This window comes from Mytilinidion resinicola (genome assembly GCF_010093595.1).
Source record: "Mytilinidion resinicola strain CBS 304.34 unplaced genomic scaffold BDZ99scaffold_17, whole genome shotgun sequence".
Taxonomy (NCBI): Eukaryota; Fungi; Ascomycota; class Dothideomycetes; order Mytilinidiales; family Mytilinidiaceae; genus Mytilinidion; species Mytilinidion resinicola.
Genome location: NW_022985453.1, coordinates 246479 through 259820, shown reverse-complemented (window position 1 = coordinate 259820; position 13342 = coordinate 246479). Strand labels below are relative to the sequence as shown.

Here is a 13342-nt window from a genome sequence, read left to right as displayed (position 1 = left end):
TCTCACGCTGCCCCACTACCCCTCCAAGCCCCATCCCAACTTCTTCACTCCAGTCTTCAACAACCTCGTCTACTCTACTCCAACTCTCTTTAATCTTAACCCGTAGACCGCAACTCCATCAATCGACCTCTCAGACACCAATACCCTCACCCACCACAAATCCCAAACCAATCACACCTCACCACTCCTCCATCAACCCTATCCCTCACCCCCAAATGTCCACCCAACCCCCCTCCTCCCTCCCCCCGCACAAACTCGCCCTCCTCCAATCCTGCCTCAGCGCCAACGCCCTGAAATTCGGCACCTTCACCCTCAAATCCGGCCGCACATCCCCCTACTTCTTCAACGCCGGCCTCTTCCACGAGGGGCACCTGCTGCGCTCCATCTCCAATGCCTTCGCGCACACCCTGCACCACTCCGAACTCTCCCCCCAAGCCCCGGGCGCCGCTCCCGCCTTCGACATCCTCTTCGGCCCCGCCTACAAAGGCATCCCGCTCGCCTCGACCGCCCTGCTGAAGCTCTGCGACATCGACGAAACGCGCTATGGGGGGCTGAGTTACTCGTTCAACCGCAAAGAAGCGAAAGACCACGGCGAGGGGGGCAACATCGTCGGTGCGCCGCTGGCCGGGAAGCGAGTTGTGATTATTGATGATGTGATCACGGCGGGGACGGCGATACGGGAGGCGATTGAGATAATCAAGGTGCAGGGCGGGGAGTTGGTGGGGATCGTGGTGGCGTTTGATCGGATGGAGAGGGTGGGGGATGGAGAGGGGAGTGCGATTGGGGAGGTGCGGAGGCAGTGTGAGTGACTTTTTTGGTTTTTTGGTTGTGGGGGATGGGGGCTAATGTTGTACAGATGGCGTGTCGGTGTTGAGTATTCTAAGTTTGGACGATGTGGTGGAGTTTCTGAGGGGGCTGGGGGGCGAGGAGGATTTGAGGCGGTTGCAAGAGTATCGGGAGAGGTATCAGGCGAGGGATTGAGAAGTGGGGTGGGTGCGTGGGTGTTTGTGATGGCATGGCGCAAATTTGGAGTTTAGATGCACTAAAAGGGATATGGGTAAGATACATATATTGTATATCGGTATTTGGAACTCGACCAGGCTGCGGCGATGGAATTGTATACCAAACAGAGGCTTTTATTCCGGGCCTATTTTCGCTAGCAAGCACTACCATTTTTGTAGGAATCCCTGCGCTGATTGCTCAGACACCTTCCACGCTCCCGCAACCATGCAAGAGGAAATCAAAAAACAACGCTCACCAAATCTTACAACGTCCCTAGTCAATTTTCCCGTCCTGAGGCGCCCCGTCGGCCAATTCGTCGCGGGCTAGACGTGACTCTCAGGCACCGTGTGCTTCTTGTCCTTCTCCTCCTCATCACCCTCCGTGTCACTCTGGCTCAATCTTGGCTGCTGCATACTCCTCCGCACCGCCATATCCGCCCTCGTCTTCGTCATCAGCGCCTCCCTAATCTCCCCCTTACTCCTCTGCACCCACTCATCATACCCCTTAATACTCAACGGGAAGAGCACCAGATTCTCCGCATTGGCGATCCAGTTTTTACTATCCGGCTTCGGCGCACTGGTGATGATATCGATATCCGCCGCGAGCTCCTCGCAGTACGCGTCCAGTGGCAGGTCGTTGACGTCCATGCCGAAGGGGTTCTCGATCTCGCGGCCGATGGCGGCGATGCCGAGGATGATGTAAGCCGCGAAGACGGTGCCCGGGATCGTCACCCAGCGCAGCGAGTCCCACAGCTGGAAGGGCAGCACCATGATGTAGACCCACGTGATTTGGGAGACGGCGATGGAGTAGGCGATCGGGAGTGGGGTTTGCAGGACGCGTTCGGTGCCGACGAGGACTTCGTTCAGAGCGACGACGGAGTTGACTGGCACGTTGGAGTCAGTGGGGGAATGAATTCGAATTGGCTTAGGGGGGCGCATACCGGCTTGCGTTTGGTAGATCGGGACGGAGAGATTGCCGTTTGCGATGAGGCCATCGACGTAGGAGGAGAGGTAGGTGATGATTTCGACGGGGAGGTTGCCGAGCGGCTTTTTGCTCTTCTTGATGAGTTTTCGAGGATTGGATTCTGCGAACGACACGCCGAGGTACTCGCCGACGCTCTTCCAGGGGGACTTCTTGCCTGGCTTCGCGATGTGGGGTTCTGCGACTTTGGCGAAGGTGTCGAGGTATGCGACGAGGCCGTGCATGTCATCGTACTGGATGCCGGGCTCGTAGCGGAGCTTGTGCTTCATGGCGTTGGCAAAGGCATTGATCAGATTTAGACCAGTACTATATTCTTCATTAGTCTTCGGATTTCCAGGATTCCAAGTCTATGTTCCAGGAGTATACTCACAGCTTGGCGAGCAAATCCTCCTTGCCCAGATCACCCTCACGCTCCTTGCTGTGGATCCAAATGGTCCGCGCCAGATTTTGTCCCACAAACGTCAATTGACCCCAGTACTTTCGGCCCTCAGCGTATCGTTCGTAGGCGGTGGAAGTCCGGAAGCTGATAGCCATACCGACAACGAAACCCAGCACCGTGAGCAGCAGGCTCGATACCTTGAGCGGATAGACGAATTTGGAGAGGCAGGTGATAAGTGTAGACCACAAGGTGACGATGAAGACCGGGAGCAGCATTTTTGGGAGGACGGAACCATGCATTCGCATGAAGAAGGGCCATTTGCTATGTTTGTTTATGTCGCGGGGTCCAACCTAGTACTGCGTTAGTTATACTACTCCTACGTTCCAATTGACCTTATAGAAGCCAGGATGCTCACGAAGTAGTCGTCGATGTCCACGCTCCCACCAGTTTGCTTCCGCGTCCGCATCCGCAGTGGCTGCTGCCATGTTACTGGAGAGCGCGGTCCTCGATTAGCACTATTCGTGCTGGCTCTGCCATCTTGAATTTCAACCTGCTTGGGTCTAAGAGTCTTGTCGACCATTCTGGGGAATTAGAAAGCTGAGGGATGAGTTTTTAAAAAGTAAACTGCCCAGCAGCTGAGTGTGAAAACGAAGGAGTAGTACAACTTATGAGAGAGCAGCCGGGTTAGTATTTCAAGGAAAATGAAAAGAGTGAGGGCGGCAAGCAGGACAGTCCAGAACCATTGGAGCGCGGTGGGATGGCCTTATGAAGGAAGGATTTTCGGCCCCAGGCACTCTCTGATGGTGGATCAAAGGGTGCGTGTCACGACTGTGGCCATCAGCATGCCTGTCAGAGAAACGCGGCAGGGATCCACATGTGAGCCTCTGTACGCCTTGGGGGCGTCTCCCCCTGAATCGTCACCCAATGGCACGAGCTGGTGGGTGGTGAAGGGGCAGAGGTGCAAGGGGCGTGTCGCGGGTTTCCGTTTCAAAACATCGCGCTCCGGGAGCCTTGGCATCGCTAATGGTGCGGCCCGCAATTGCCCCCGGGCGCCAAAACGGCCCCTTGGCCACGCATGTGAGATGCACATTTGCCGGAAGGAGCGGCTGTTGCAGAAGACGTTTGGGGCGGGCTTATGCATGTGACCATTGGATGTCTATATATGCGCCTACTTGCATGTACTATAGTGCAACTGCAGTATCCAGTGTCCATCGGAGAGCACGAATTGCTGTTACCCAACGTGAAGGCCGGTAAGCACACGCTATCCCGATGGAGGCAGTGACACTTTTGGACACGACCTGTCATCAAACCCCGGATTAGGCCGTATGCAGGGGCCTGGCCCACACGGCGTCCGGCACCCAGCGCTGTGACAACGGCATCCCCATCGCGAAGTCGAGTTGTGCCGTTCAGAGTATCCTCACCTTCCTCGCAGAGCAATCCGCCTCCTCTCGTCCTGGCCTCGCTTGAGCTCAAGTTGTAGTTCTCTCGTTCTCCACGTCTCACCGTCCATGCAGACTCTTACCCTCCCGATGCGTTCGATCAGGAGCCAGTGTGCTGCCGCTACTTCGTGTCTAGGCGCCCAGATGTAGTTCCACACCGCGTTGAGTTCGCGGAGCACTGTTTTGGGGTGCACAAGACCATCCTCGATCTGTGAAGCATCCATGTCCTCTGGAAGGAAGCCATGCTCGGGGGCCTCTAGTGGCGTGACGACATTGAGCACCAACTCGTCCACCATAAACGTCCTCGGCGACTTTTTGTCAGAGGAGAAGTCCGGTCCATACTCAATGATGCGTTTCAACGCTGCACAAATTCCCCATGCGATGCGTCCTGGCGGCTTCCCGACGATCCATGGGGAGGCCCATTTGCGCTTCCGGTTTCCCGTCAATCGTACGTCGACCTGGAGGTGATGAAGATGTGTGTACGTGGACGGTTTCCAGAATCGTGGGCGCTCGACGTGTGTTCTCACCAAGGGGAATGAGACCCACGTTACGTAGATATTCCGCTCGTCCTCGACGAGACAATCCAGCTTGAGTGGCATCTCTCGCCGCGCCTTTGCTCTCGTGATCACGTGTTCCATCTCTTCGCGCATTTGGTGGTTGCATCGGAGGAAAGTCGAGCAGGTGTCTGGTACTCCTTCGAGCGTGTATGAATTACCAATTTCCCCTGCCTGGCTATCTCCAGAGTGCGTGGTGACTTCGTGGACGTTCCACATCTGCAGCCGGTCATCGGAGACGGACGGCCGCGGGACTTCGTTGGTAAGGGCGGCATAATAAATCATGTCTCGCAGCTCACGGGGAAGCTCCAGGAAGGCTGCCATTGAGAACGCGTACCAAGAAAGAGGTCTGACCTGTTAACGTGAAGGCTATTAATATGAAGGGATGTCTGATACAACTTGTGTGGAGTAGGAGTGCAATGGCATGGAGAGAGTATGGCAGTCGGCGGACTGTTTCCGAGGTCTGCTCCTCATACGGCGCGCCAGAAGTGTCTAAGGTGCACTGGGTCGCCCGTAGCTTTGTCTACCTACAACCTCCCTACGTGGACAGTCAATATGTACCGCAGATGCGAGAAGCCAAGCCCACTTTGGTAGCTCTTCCATCTTGGAGTTGTTTCTTTCTCTCATGGATGAGAAACTTTAATGTTCGCCATGAATACCTGTTCGAACAGAACGTCGCCATGAAAGCCGAGACGCGCATTGCCGACCCCAAAAAGGGACTTCTGAATCCTGAGAAAGCGCTACAGACTCTATAAATGAAATCGAAGACTTAGAAAATCTCCCCGGCATGCTTATAGACTTGGATTATCCACGCTCCTATAACTTTTGCAGTATTCCTACCCATAATCCCCATCGACGCCGCATACTCCCGGCTACTAGGCAGTAGCAACTACGATCTGGACACCCGATTACAGTAAGATACCGGAAGCCGAATGCATTGAAGCGGTCCCACGTAGGGTTTACGAACTCTCCGCTATACTCCTCACATTCATCGGGGCCTATGCGTTGGCATTTTACTGCACATCGGGCAGTGTGCACACGCGGCGCCATTATGCTCATGTCGTGGAAGGCCCTCCACAGAAGTCGAGACCCATGTGTCAGCTCATATGAGAGATCGGAGGATGCGTCTCTCAACGAGGAGTCATTTGCCATGTGCTTGTATTCCGCATTTGGATTCTTCGTTCCGTATATGTGGATCATTTTCAACTCCTTCACACAAAGTACACTTCCGTTTAGTCTTGACTCCAAATTCGAAGCTATTCAGCCAGACGATATAACATCTAGATTAATTCAGATCGCTAGTTGAACCAAACCATGTCCCACGCCGCCCTCTCCGCCGCCGCCACCAACTGACCCTCCTAGCCCACGGCCTCGTTTTCCTTCTAGCTCTCCACTCCCCTCGGCAATGCTCGCTCTTGCAGCTCATGTTCGCGCTCAACAGCACCCTACAGAAGCGCATGATGGGCCAGATTACGCAACAACCTCATCTCTGCCCGCTTCGTCGCCGATAGCGAAGTGCTACAATTCGCGCGCGTGATACCGCGGACGCCGCGACAGCATCGCATAGACGTCTGCGGGCCGGGGGGATGGAGCCACTACTTTACATCTCCAACCAATAAACCCTCCACCCTCCAAACACCACGGTCAACCACAACAGCCATCCCAACTCGACCACGCTTTATCCCGGATGCAAACCCACGCAGTCACCTCTTCAGCAATCGGAAAGCCCGGCTGGCTCCGCGGCCATGGTCTTGTTAGCCTCAGTGTCGACGCGCTGGGCAGATAGGCAGGCCATAAACTCCCGCAACTTGCAACTAAGCCAAGTGCTGTTATAGACAAAGTGTAGAGTGCTAAGGTTAATGCAGGTGTTATGTATGCGTGTCCAGACGTAGAGGCAGCGGATGATCTGGTTCTGTAGGGTTAGGAAGCCAAGTTTGTCTGGCAGAAGCCACCTTTTGGTGGGAAGTGTGGACGGGACGTCTAGCGTGTCCTTGGTCTTCTCGATGGGGGTGTGGCAAGATTGGTATGTTGAGTTTCGCTTCGAAACAAGACGAGCTGGATAGAGTAGTGTGCTGTTGCGACAGTGGTGGGGCTGGTGGCTGTGGTACATTTCTTTGTGACGGCGTGGCTTGTGGGGGAGTAGTAAGGGCGATGATGGGGAACGGGACGGGTAAGCTAGGTGAGGGTATAGAAGGCTTGGAGGAGGGAGAGATAGAGGAGATTGAAGAAAGACCGAAGATGGACAACTATAGTGCGTTCGGTGGGCTTTAGAGTATTATAAGCAGAAGAAAATGACGGTATTCGATAGACTGGTATTCGCTGTGTTGGTTAAAGGATATGAAGTTGAAACATTACGCTAAGGAGTGCTGATATACTATAGCAACCCACAAATAGATCACAAACCGTGATCACAAATGGCCTTCTTACAAACACCGGGAAAGGACCACCCAAAAATACCGCCGGAAGTCTCGCCGCCCTCAAATCATCTACTCAGGTGGTGGAAATGAAATTCACATTATCAACCCACAAGTACCTATTCCCCCCCGTCCCTCCACTACACCTCAACGAAAAGTACAGCACCCCACTACTCGCCGGGATACTCGACCCACCATTCAAATACCCCTGCGAAGCCGGGAACGTGGTCATTACGGAAGAACCAGAATTGAGGTTCAGGTAGTTCACTGCGGTCGTCGCGCCGCTCCACAGTATACTGAGGGTGTGAGTGCAACTCGCGCCTGCGACGTTGGCGCCCGGGTCGTTCACCCGCACCAGTCGCACGTTGTAGGAGTATTTCTTGGTCGTGTCGAGCCCGCTGATGGACTGCATGAGGTAGGTTGTCCCAGTGCCGCTGTTGATGAGGAGGCCGCTGCCCGTGCCTTGGAAGTGCTGCGTGGAGACGGATACAGAGGCACCGCTTGGCGGATTCGTAGGCGCGTACCAAGGCGAGATGTCTGTAGCTGAGTTGTCGAAGCCGGCGTTCTGGAGGACGTTTTGGTGGGCAGAGGGGGTGTAGATCAAGTCATCAAGCTCGATGGAAATGCTGCCGACGATGGTGCATTGCAGACGCACGAGAGAGACGGTGTTGGAGTAGAAAGTAGTCTCAGCGGAGATTGTGGCGGTTTGCCAGGTTGTGCTTGGGGTGGTGCCGGGGAGGACGTATTGGATAGCGACATAGGTGTCACCATAGGCTATTTGGCATGAGCCGGCGGTGCCAACCATGGAGAAGTTGGCGAGTCGCCAGGAGAAGCTAATGTCGTAGGTAGTACCGGATATGATAGGGATTTGTTGGTTGATATATGCGGTGCCACTGCCAGTGCCTGACTTCGTCATGTTTAGCTGACCAACTTTGCACCCGTGTGCAGCGTCCGGCTTTGATATGACAGAAAAGGAGGACGTTGCTATGTCGGGTGTACTTCCGTCAGTAAACACCCAAGGTGATCCATCTGAAGAATCCTCGAAACCTGGATTGAGCAACAGGTTCGGCGCTCCTGTATATTGCGGTGCTGTACATTCGGAAGACGATGGTGATGGCGTGGAGCTGGTAGTAGAGACAGTGGAGCTCGATGATGAGCTTGAATCCGTGACTGCGGATGAGGCTGATGACATGAGAGTGGTGGATATCGTATCAGAGGAAGTAGACGAGGCCGTTTGAGAGGAGATCGTTGTTGAAGATGAACCTTGGGGATCACCAATGGCATAGACATTCATACGATCTGGTCCTCCACAGGTCTCGGCAGAATTACCCTTGCAGGGCATGAAGCAATTCGTCTCCGGATTAGACAGCGGTTGCGCCAAGGTCTCGTATTTGGTATCGCACCAACACTCCTGCCCATACTCAAGCCCAGCTACTGTGAAGCCATTCGATGCACACCCTGCAACACAAGCCTCAACGGTCATTGCATCTGGACCTCCGGGAACTGACATGAATGTTTGTAGGGTACGTGCGGCGGGGTCGTCCAAATAGCAACCTCTAGCAGTCCATCCAATAGGCAATAGCACCGCTGATAGCGTTGCAGAAGTTGTGGTGGTAGAGGAGGAAGTTGATGCGATGTATAGGTTGAGTCTGTCCGGACCTCCGCAGAATTCTGTCTTGTCACCATTGCATCGCATGTTGCATTGAGCCTCTCCGTCGTCAGCTGCATGTCCGCCATTGGAAAGCTGGCTCCCACAATCTATGAGACGCCATCATTAGCTGTGATCCACTTGTTTGAGCCATTTTGTCCACTCACAGCATTGTCCAGAATACTCCACGCCTGCATACGGGAATTTAGCAGCCGCACATGCTGCCAAGCATACCTCCACTGTGAGAGAATCGCCGCCGCCTTCGGTAGGCATTCCAACAGTAAGCGTTCGGGCACCGACGGAGTCAGTATAACAGCCAAGATATCCATATCCAGAGGATCCAGGGGCAACCTTTGGGCCCGAAGTTGAGGTGGACTTGTACAAGCTCAATCGATTCATCCCACCGCAGGCTTGAGAAGTGTCGCCAGAACAAGCCATGTTGCAGTCAGCGGGGTCTTGAACAGACGTGCCGGCAAGGACTGCGTTTGAGCAGAAGCACTCTGTTCCGTACTCCATCCCGGCATAGGCATAGCCTCCACTTTCGCAGAAGGCGAGGCAAGACTGGGCAGAGGTGGTACCGCCGGCGTTATAGGCGCCTTGGAGTGTTCGGGATCCGACACTATCAATCCAGCAGCCTTGAGACACCCATCCCGGAACTACTGGGACGGCGAGATCGCGTTTTACTGGTCCGGCATCGGTCCCATGAATCTATAAGCCGTAAGTTTGTGAATTCATGGCTGTAGTTTGAGTCGAACTCACAAGCGTTAAAGAATAGTCACAAAAGAGGAAACGACTGTGGTGTATGGTGTTCGCGCCATAGCGTCGAAACTAACAAATATATCGGAAAAGAGTGTAGAGAACTGATGAAGACCGAGCGATAGAAGGCGTACTGAGCATTCTGGCACAGCTTTTATTTGTATATATCATGGTGTTAACAGCCAAGCATTACTTGACTCTGGTCATGGACTGCCCACCGAATCAGTGAGATAACGACGGCTTAGGGATTCATTTAGTGTGACGAAAAGGTCTATTTCCATTTACAGTTGGTTCTAGAACTGCAGGTCTAGACTGAATCGGGAGACACGGACTGCCACAATCGTGGCTGGGCTGAGGAAGATACTCGGCGTTGCCGCTGAAGATCGCGTGGAAATACCAAAGTGGTTTTAGATGCGTACAGACCCTGCATGTCAGCTAGACAGACGGGACGAGGCGTCCACCGCCATGAATAGATCTGATAGTGCACTCTGCACGGGCATGGCCTCGTCCCGCCGAGTATATGTGGCGCAAAGCGAGGCGCGAGATCGACATGGTAAAGGCTAGTGTCTGGACCCCTTCTCTTCATTCTGGAATTCGCGCGCGTCGTGAGCTTCCAGCCAAGCATTTAAGTACCCTCGCCAAGGAGCTATGATCTTCTGAGAGGCGCCTTGTGTAGATGGCAAGGTTCGGTTGTGATGATGCATCTACATAGGCCCGACCTCGGGATTGGGACGCATTTCTAACGAGCCGACAAGGTTGCCTCCCGCCTCATCTTATTCCATTCGCCTAGTCGGTAACTGATAGCTAAGCTATATGAGCAGTCTTTTGGATATGACAGAGCTCAGGTTGCGAGGTGAGAGTAGAGATGGGACCGTGTTGTGGAGAAGCTGAGATGAAGTGGACGAGACTTGGCAGGAGAACTAGGTAAGCTAGGTAGAACGCCCCACGCCACGCTGCGGGAGATAGTTAGATCACGTGCTGAGGGTGCAATCTTCTTCTGAAAGATGGTTCTGTTGCTTTCAAGACATCATTGGACGTACCGTTTAGACGTCTTCTACACACCCTATTCTGTAAGTCTCAAAACTATAATTTCTTCTACCAGAATGCCGCGAGCTCGATTCGCCCACTTACTCCATCTCGCGTTCTAGGCCTCTACATAGCCTGCATCCATTTCTCTCTTGAAATTAAAGAATTTCTCGGCTATTCAACGAGTTCTATCTTAATATTCACGGAGCCTCCATCCCCTTTTCTCCCCCCTTTTCTTCTTATCCCATTGCTACACAGCTCTCGCGCTCCTCAGCCATGAATTCATCATCCTCTACACCGCATCCTCCCCATCATCCGTCTTTCCCTCCACGCCCGTCTTCACTCCGCCCCTATGCAACTTCCTTGCCACATCACTAACTAAAAACTCATCCACATTCGGACAGAAAAACGCCGCAACGAGACTAATAGCCCCAAACGGCAGCGTACAAAGAAACACAATCCTAAAACTCTCCGAGTACGCATGCTTAACCGCCTCCCCCACCACCACCTCAATCCCCTCCGTAATCCCCGGCACTCCCGCAAACGAGCCCGCCGTAGTCCCCTCAAATAGCGCCGGCAAACTCGCCGCCGGAAGCCCCGCAGCTGTTGCGGCTGGCGTGACATACTCCGGCAGATACGTGCTCAGCTTCGAGGAAAGAATGCTGGAATACATACTCGTCGCCACCGCCCCACAGGCAATCCGAATCGCGCCCGCCGCCCCAGAGACGAGGCCGATGTCGTCCGCTGCGAAGAAATACGCATAGCTCGACAGCGTCACGCTCTCCACATAGCCTGCCGCCGTCGCGCCGAGCACCATGAACGCAACCGTCTGCGAGCGGGTGCGCTGCGTGCTGCTCGCCAGCGCGGCGACGAACGCGGCTATGAACGCGGAGACGACGATCATTTGGTACTTGATCTTAGGTAAGAAGCGGTGGCAGAAGCCGCCGAGGATCTGGCCGAGGAGGAGGCCGCCGCCGACAGCGCAGGACAGCCAGCCGACCTCTTTGACGTCGGCGCTGTAGAGGACGCCTGCCATGGTGGGCCAGATGACGGTCATAGAGTAGTATACCATGCAGCCCACACTAGCACATATAGTAAGAACGTCGTATTTCAGGGATTTGAACAAGCTCATAGGGATCAAGGGGTACTCGAGTCCGCAGTATGCTTCCCAGATGCAGAAGATCACAAGGGTGGCGAAGCCGGAGAGGAGGGCGCCGAGCGTGTGTGCTGATTTCCAGGGGTAGGAGGAGCCGCCCCAGTTGAGGCCGATCAGGAAGACCGTCAGGCCAGAGACAAAGAGGGCGATGCCGAGCCAGTCGAGGGTGGCGAGTTGGCGGGGCTTTCCTTTGCCGCCCACGTGGAGCATTTCCTGGGATGGTTGTTAGTGGCCAGGATGAGGCGTTTGGGAAAGTGGATACGCACGTAGGTGGGTGGGTGGTAGAAGAAGAAGTACAGCACCACGGCGAGGGTGTTGACGATGACGCCGAGGATGTAGGACCAGCGCCATTGGAGAGCTGTGTTTGTGAAGAAGGCTCGGGCGATTGGGGGGCCAAAAACGGCGAAGGGGGTGGAAGTTGCGAGGATGATGGCGTTGAAGGGGCCGCGACGGCTGTTGGGGACTAGCTCGGCGATGACGATAAAGAAGGAGAGTTGGCCGGCTGATGCAAGACCGTTAAGGGTGTTGGTGGCCTGGTTGTGGAGGTTAGCTTTGGACGTCTTGTTGCTTAGGGTTTGTGGTTGATATCCACGCATCATGGCCCATCCTTGGGAATTTTCCGGAAACCAATGAGAGGGTAGAAAGGAAATGAGACTCACAATTAACATGTCCACACTCTGCGCCGCCGCCCCAATGATATTAGCAATCAGCGCCAGCATCGAACACGCAATATAAAACCACCTCCTCCCAAAGATATCGCTCAATCTTCCAACAAGCGTGAATCCGACTGAGAAACCAGCAGTCCAAGAAACAGCAAGCCAGACGAAGTTCGGTGAAGGGCCAAGGGCTGCATTAACAAGACTGATCGTGTTCGCAGGTAAGGTCCAGCCTAGATACCCAGAGACTTGGGCGAGACATGTGGCCTAGAGACGAAATCAGCTAATAAACATGCGAGAGAGTAACGGGAGAAAGTGGTTGGATATTAGACTCATGGCGAAGGTTCCGATGAATCCAGGGCTCCAGTAATACCCTTTTGGCATACTCGCCAAATCTCCTCCAATAGCCCTAGGATCGATAATGTCATGGTGGAGATCCCCATCTTTTTGATGTTTATGAGTTTTGTCGACGTTCTCAAGCTCGACAGGCGGTGATTTGGTGCCTGGCTCCATGGTGGATGACAAGTGAGACTTGCAAAATTCACATGTGGAAATGATTCAGGATGTGAAGATGTTTTTCAGGTAAGTGAAAACACGATATCAGCTTATAGTATAAATTCTCGATATACAAACTCCGCCATGAGTGGTAAGTATTCTTAATAGTAACTAGTAGTCTTAGGAACCAAAGAAACCTTCCCTTAACGGCGCAGAAAGGTCCAGCTTATACCAGCGCCGGAAAACGCGTCCGAAAAACATGATGAATAGCAGCAAAAATGTGCCGATAATTTAAGCGCAGCAAAACGATACCCGGGGCCCACATCAGGGATTATTGCGGAGTGCTCTGCCTGTGGGGAACAGATCAGAAAGGTGGAGCTCAAAGAATGGGGAACTGAGAGATCCGAGGCTTCCACGTTCGCGGTCATGGACGATGGAGATGCTTGGCTAATCCCGACGCTAGTAGGGACGCGACTCGCTGGCGTTGGATAAGAGCGGCTGTTTGAGTCGTGTTGCTTATTGCATCACTGCTTGCTGTAACGTAATCCACAAGTTAGTGGCCCGCACAAGCTAGTGGCCCACCCAACTCAACACGCGACGCGTCGTCCAACAACCACCCCAATGGCAGCACCACAACAACAAGAAGCCATCTTTCAAGAAGGCAGAGTTATTCTAGGCGTTCAAGCCTACAAGACCGGCCAAATTACATCCTTCCGAGGCGTTGAGAAACTATACGATGTGCCCAGAAAGACGGTTACGCGTCGCGCCCGTGGTATTCCTCCACAACGCGGTGCTATCTCCAAAAATCGCCGTCTTACACCTGTACAAGAAGAGGT

General features: G+C 53.8%; 5 protein-coding genes across 5 annotated transcripts; 1 reads left to right on the top strand and 4 right to left on the bottom strand.

The window, feature by feature from the left end:
• Nucleotides 1-17: 17 nt before the first annotated feature.
• Nucleotides 18-1247, top strand: BDZ99DRAFT_423224 (orotate phosphoribosyltransferase-like protein). Its single transcript, XM_033717016.1, has 2 exons — nt 18-801; nt 857-1247. The coding sequence occupies exons 1-2, from the start codon at nt 216-218 to the stop codon at nt 979-981; spliced, it is 711 nt and encodes a 236-aa protein (XP_033572812.1). The 5' UTR covers nt 18-215; the 3' UTR covers nt 982-1247.
• On the bottom strand, nt 880-3274 carry BDZ99DRAFT_449537 (UPF0187-domain-containing protein). Its single transcript, XM_033718123.1, has 4 exons — nt 2778-3274; nt 2354-2712; nt 1943-2289; nt 880-1885 (listed from the first exon to the last, which is right to left on the bottom strand). Exons 1-4 carry the CDS (start codon nt 2940-2942, stop codon nt 1326-1328), a joined length of 1431 nt encoding a protein of 476 aa, XP_033572811.1. The 5' UTR covers nt 2943-3274; the 3' UTR covers nt 880-1325.
• A 213-nt stretch (nt 3275-3487) lies between these two features.
• On the bottom strand, nt 3488-4770 carry BDZ99DRAFT_466195 (uncharacterized protein). The gene has a single exon (XM_033720715.1). The coding sequence runs from the start codon at nt 4677-4679 to the stop codon at nt 3780-3782; it is 900 nt and encodes a 299-aa protein (XP_033572810.1). The 5' UTR covers nt 4680-4770; the 3' UTR covers nt 3488-3779.
• Nucleotides 4771-8060: 3290 nt separating this feature from the next.
• Nucleotides 8061-9065, bottom strand: BDZ99DRAFT_347881 (WSC-domain-containing protein; the record flags this gene model as incomplete). The annotated part of the gene is made up of 2 exons (XM_033714453.1): nt 8061-8527; nt 8585-9065. Coding segments are annotated over 2 exons (948 nt in total), but the record flags the coding sequence as incomplete, so codon positions are not given.
• A 1238-nt stretch (nt 9066-10303) lies between these two features.
• BDZ99DRAFT_501443 (MFS general substrate transporter) lies at nt 10304-12524 on the bottom strand (the record flags this gene model as incomplete). The annotated part of the gene is made up of 3 exons (XM_033723813.1): nt 10304-11568; nt 11622-12216; nt 12385-12524. 3 exons carry the CDS (start codon nt 12522-12524, stop codon nt 10492-10494), a joined length of 1812 nt encoding a protein of 603 aa, XP_033572808.1. The 3' UTR covers nt 10304-10491.
• Between the last annotated feature and the right edge of the window lie 818 nt (nt 12525-13342).

Coding starts and splice junctions, on each gene's coding strand:
- BDZ99DRAFT_449537 (XM_033718123.1), bottom strand. CDS start 2,942: ATGGTCGACAAGACTCTTAGACCCAAGCAGGTTGAAATTCAAGATGGC. Junction 2,713..2,777: donor TGGACATCGACGACTACTTC/GTGAGCATCCTG, acceptor ACGCAGTACTAG/GTTGGACCCCGCGACATAAA. Junction 2,290..2,353: donor GAGGATTTGCTCGCCAAGCT/GTGAGTATACTC, acceptor TGAAGAATATAG/TACTGGTCTAAATCTGATCA.
- BDZ99DRAFT_466195 (XM_033720715.1), bottom strand. CDS start 4,679: ATGGCAGCCTTCCTGGAGCTTCCCCGTGAGCTGCGAGACATGATTTAT.
- BDZ99DRAFT_423224 (XM_033717016.1), top strand. CDS start 216: ATGTCCACCCAACCCCCCTCCTCCCTCCCCCCGCACAAACTCGCCCTC. Junction 802..856: donor TGGGGAGGTGCGGAGGCAGT/GTGAGTGACTTT, acceptor AATGTTGTACAG/ATGGCGTGTCGGTGTTGAGT.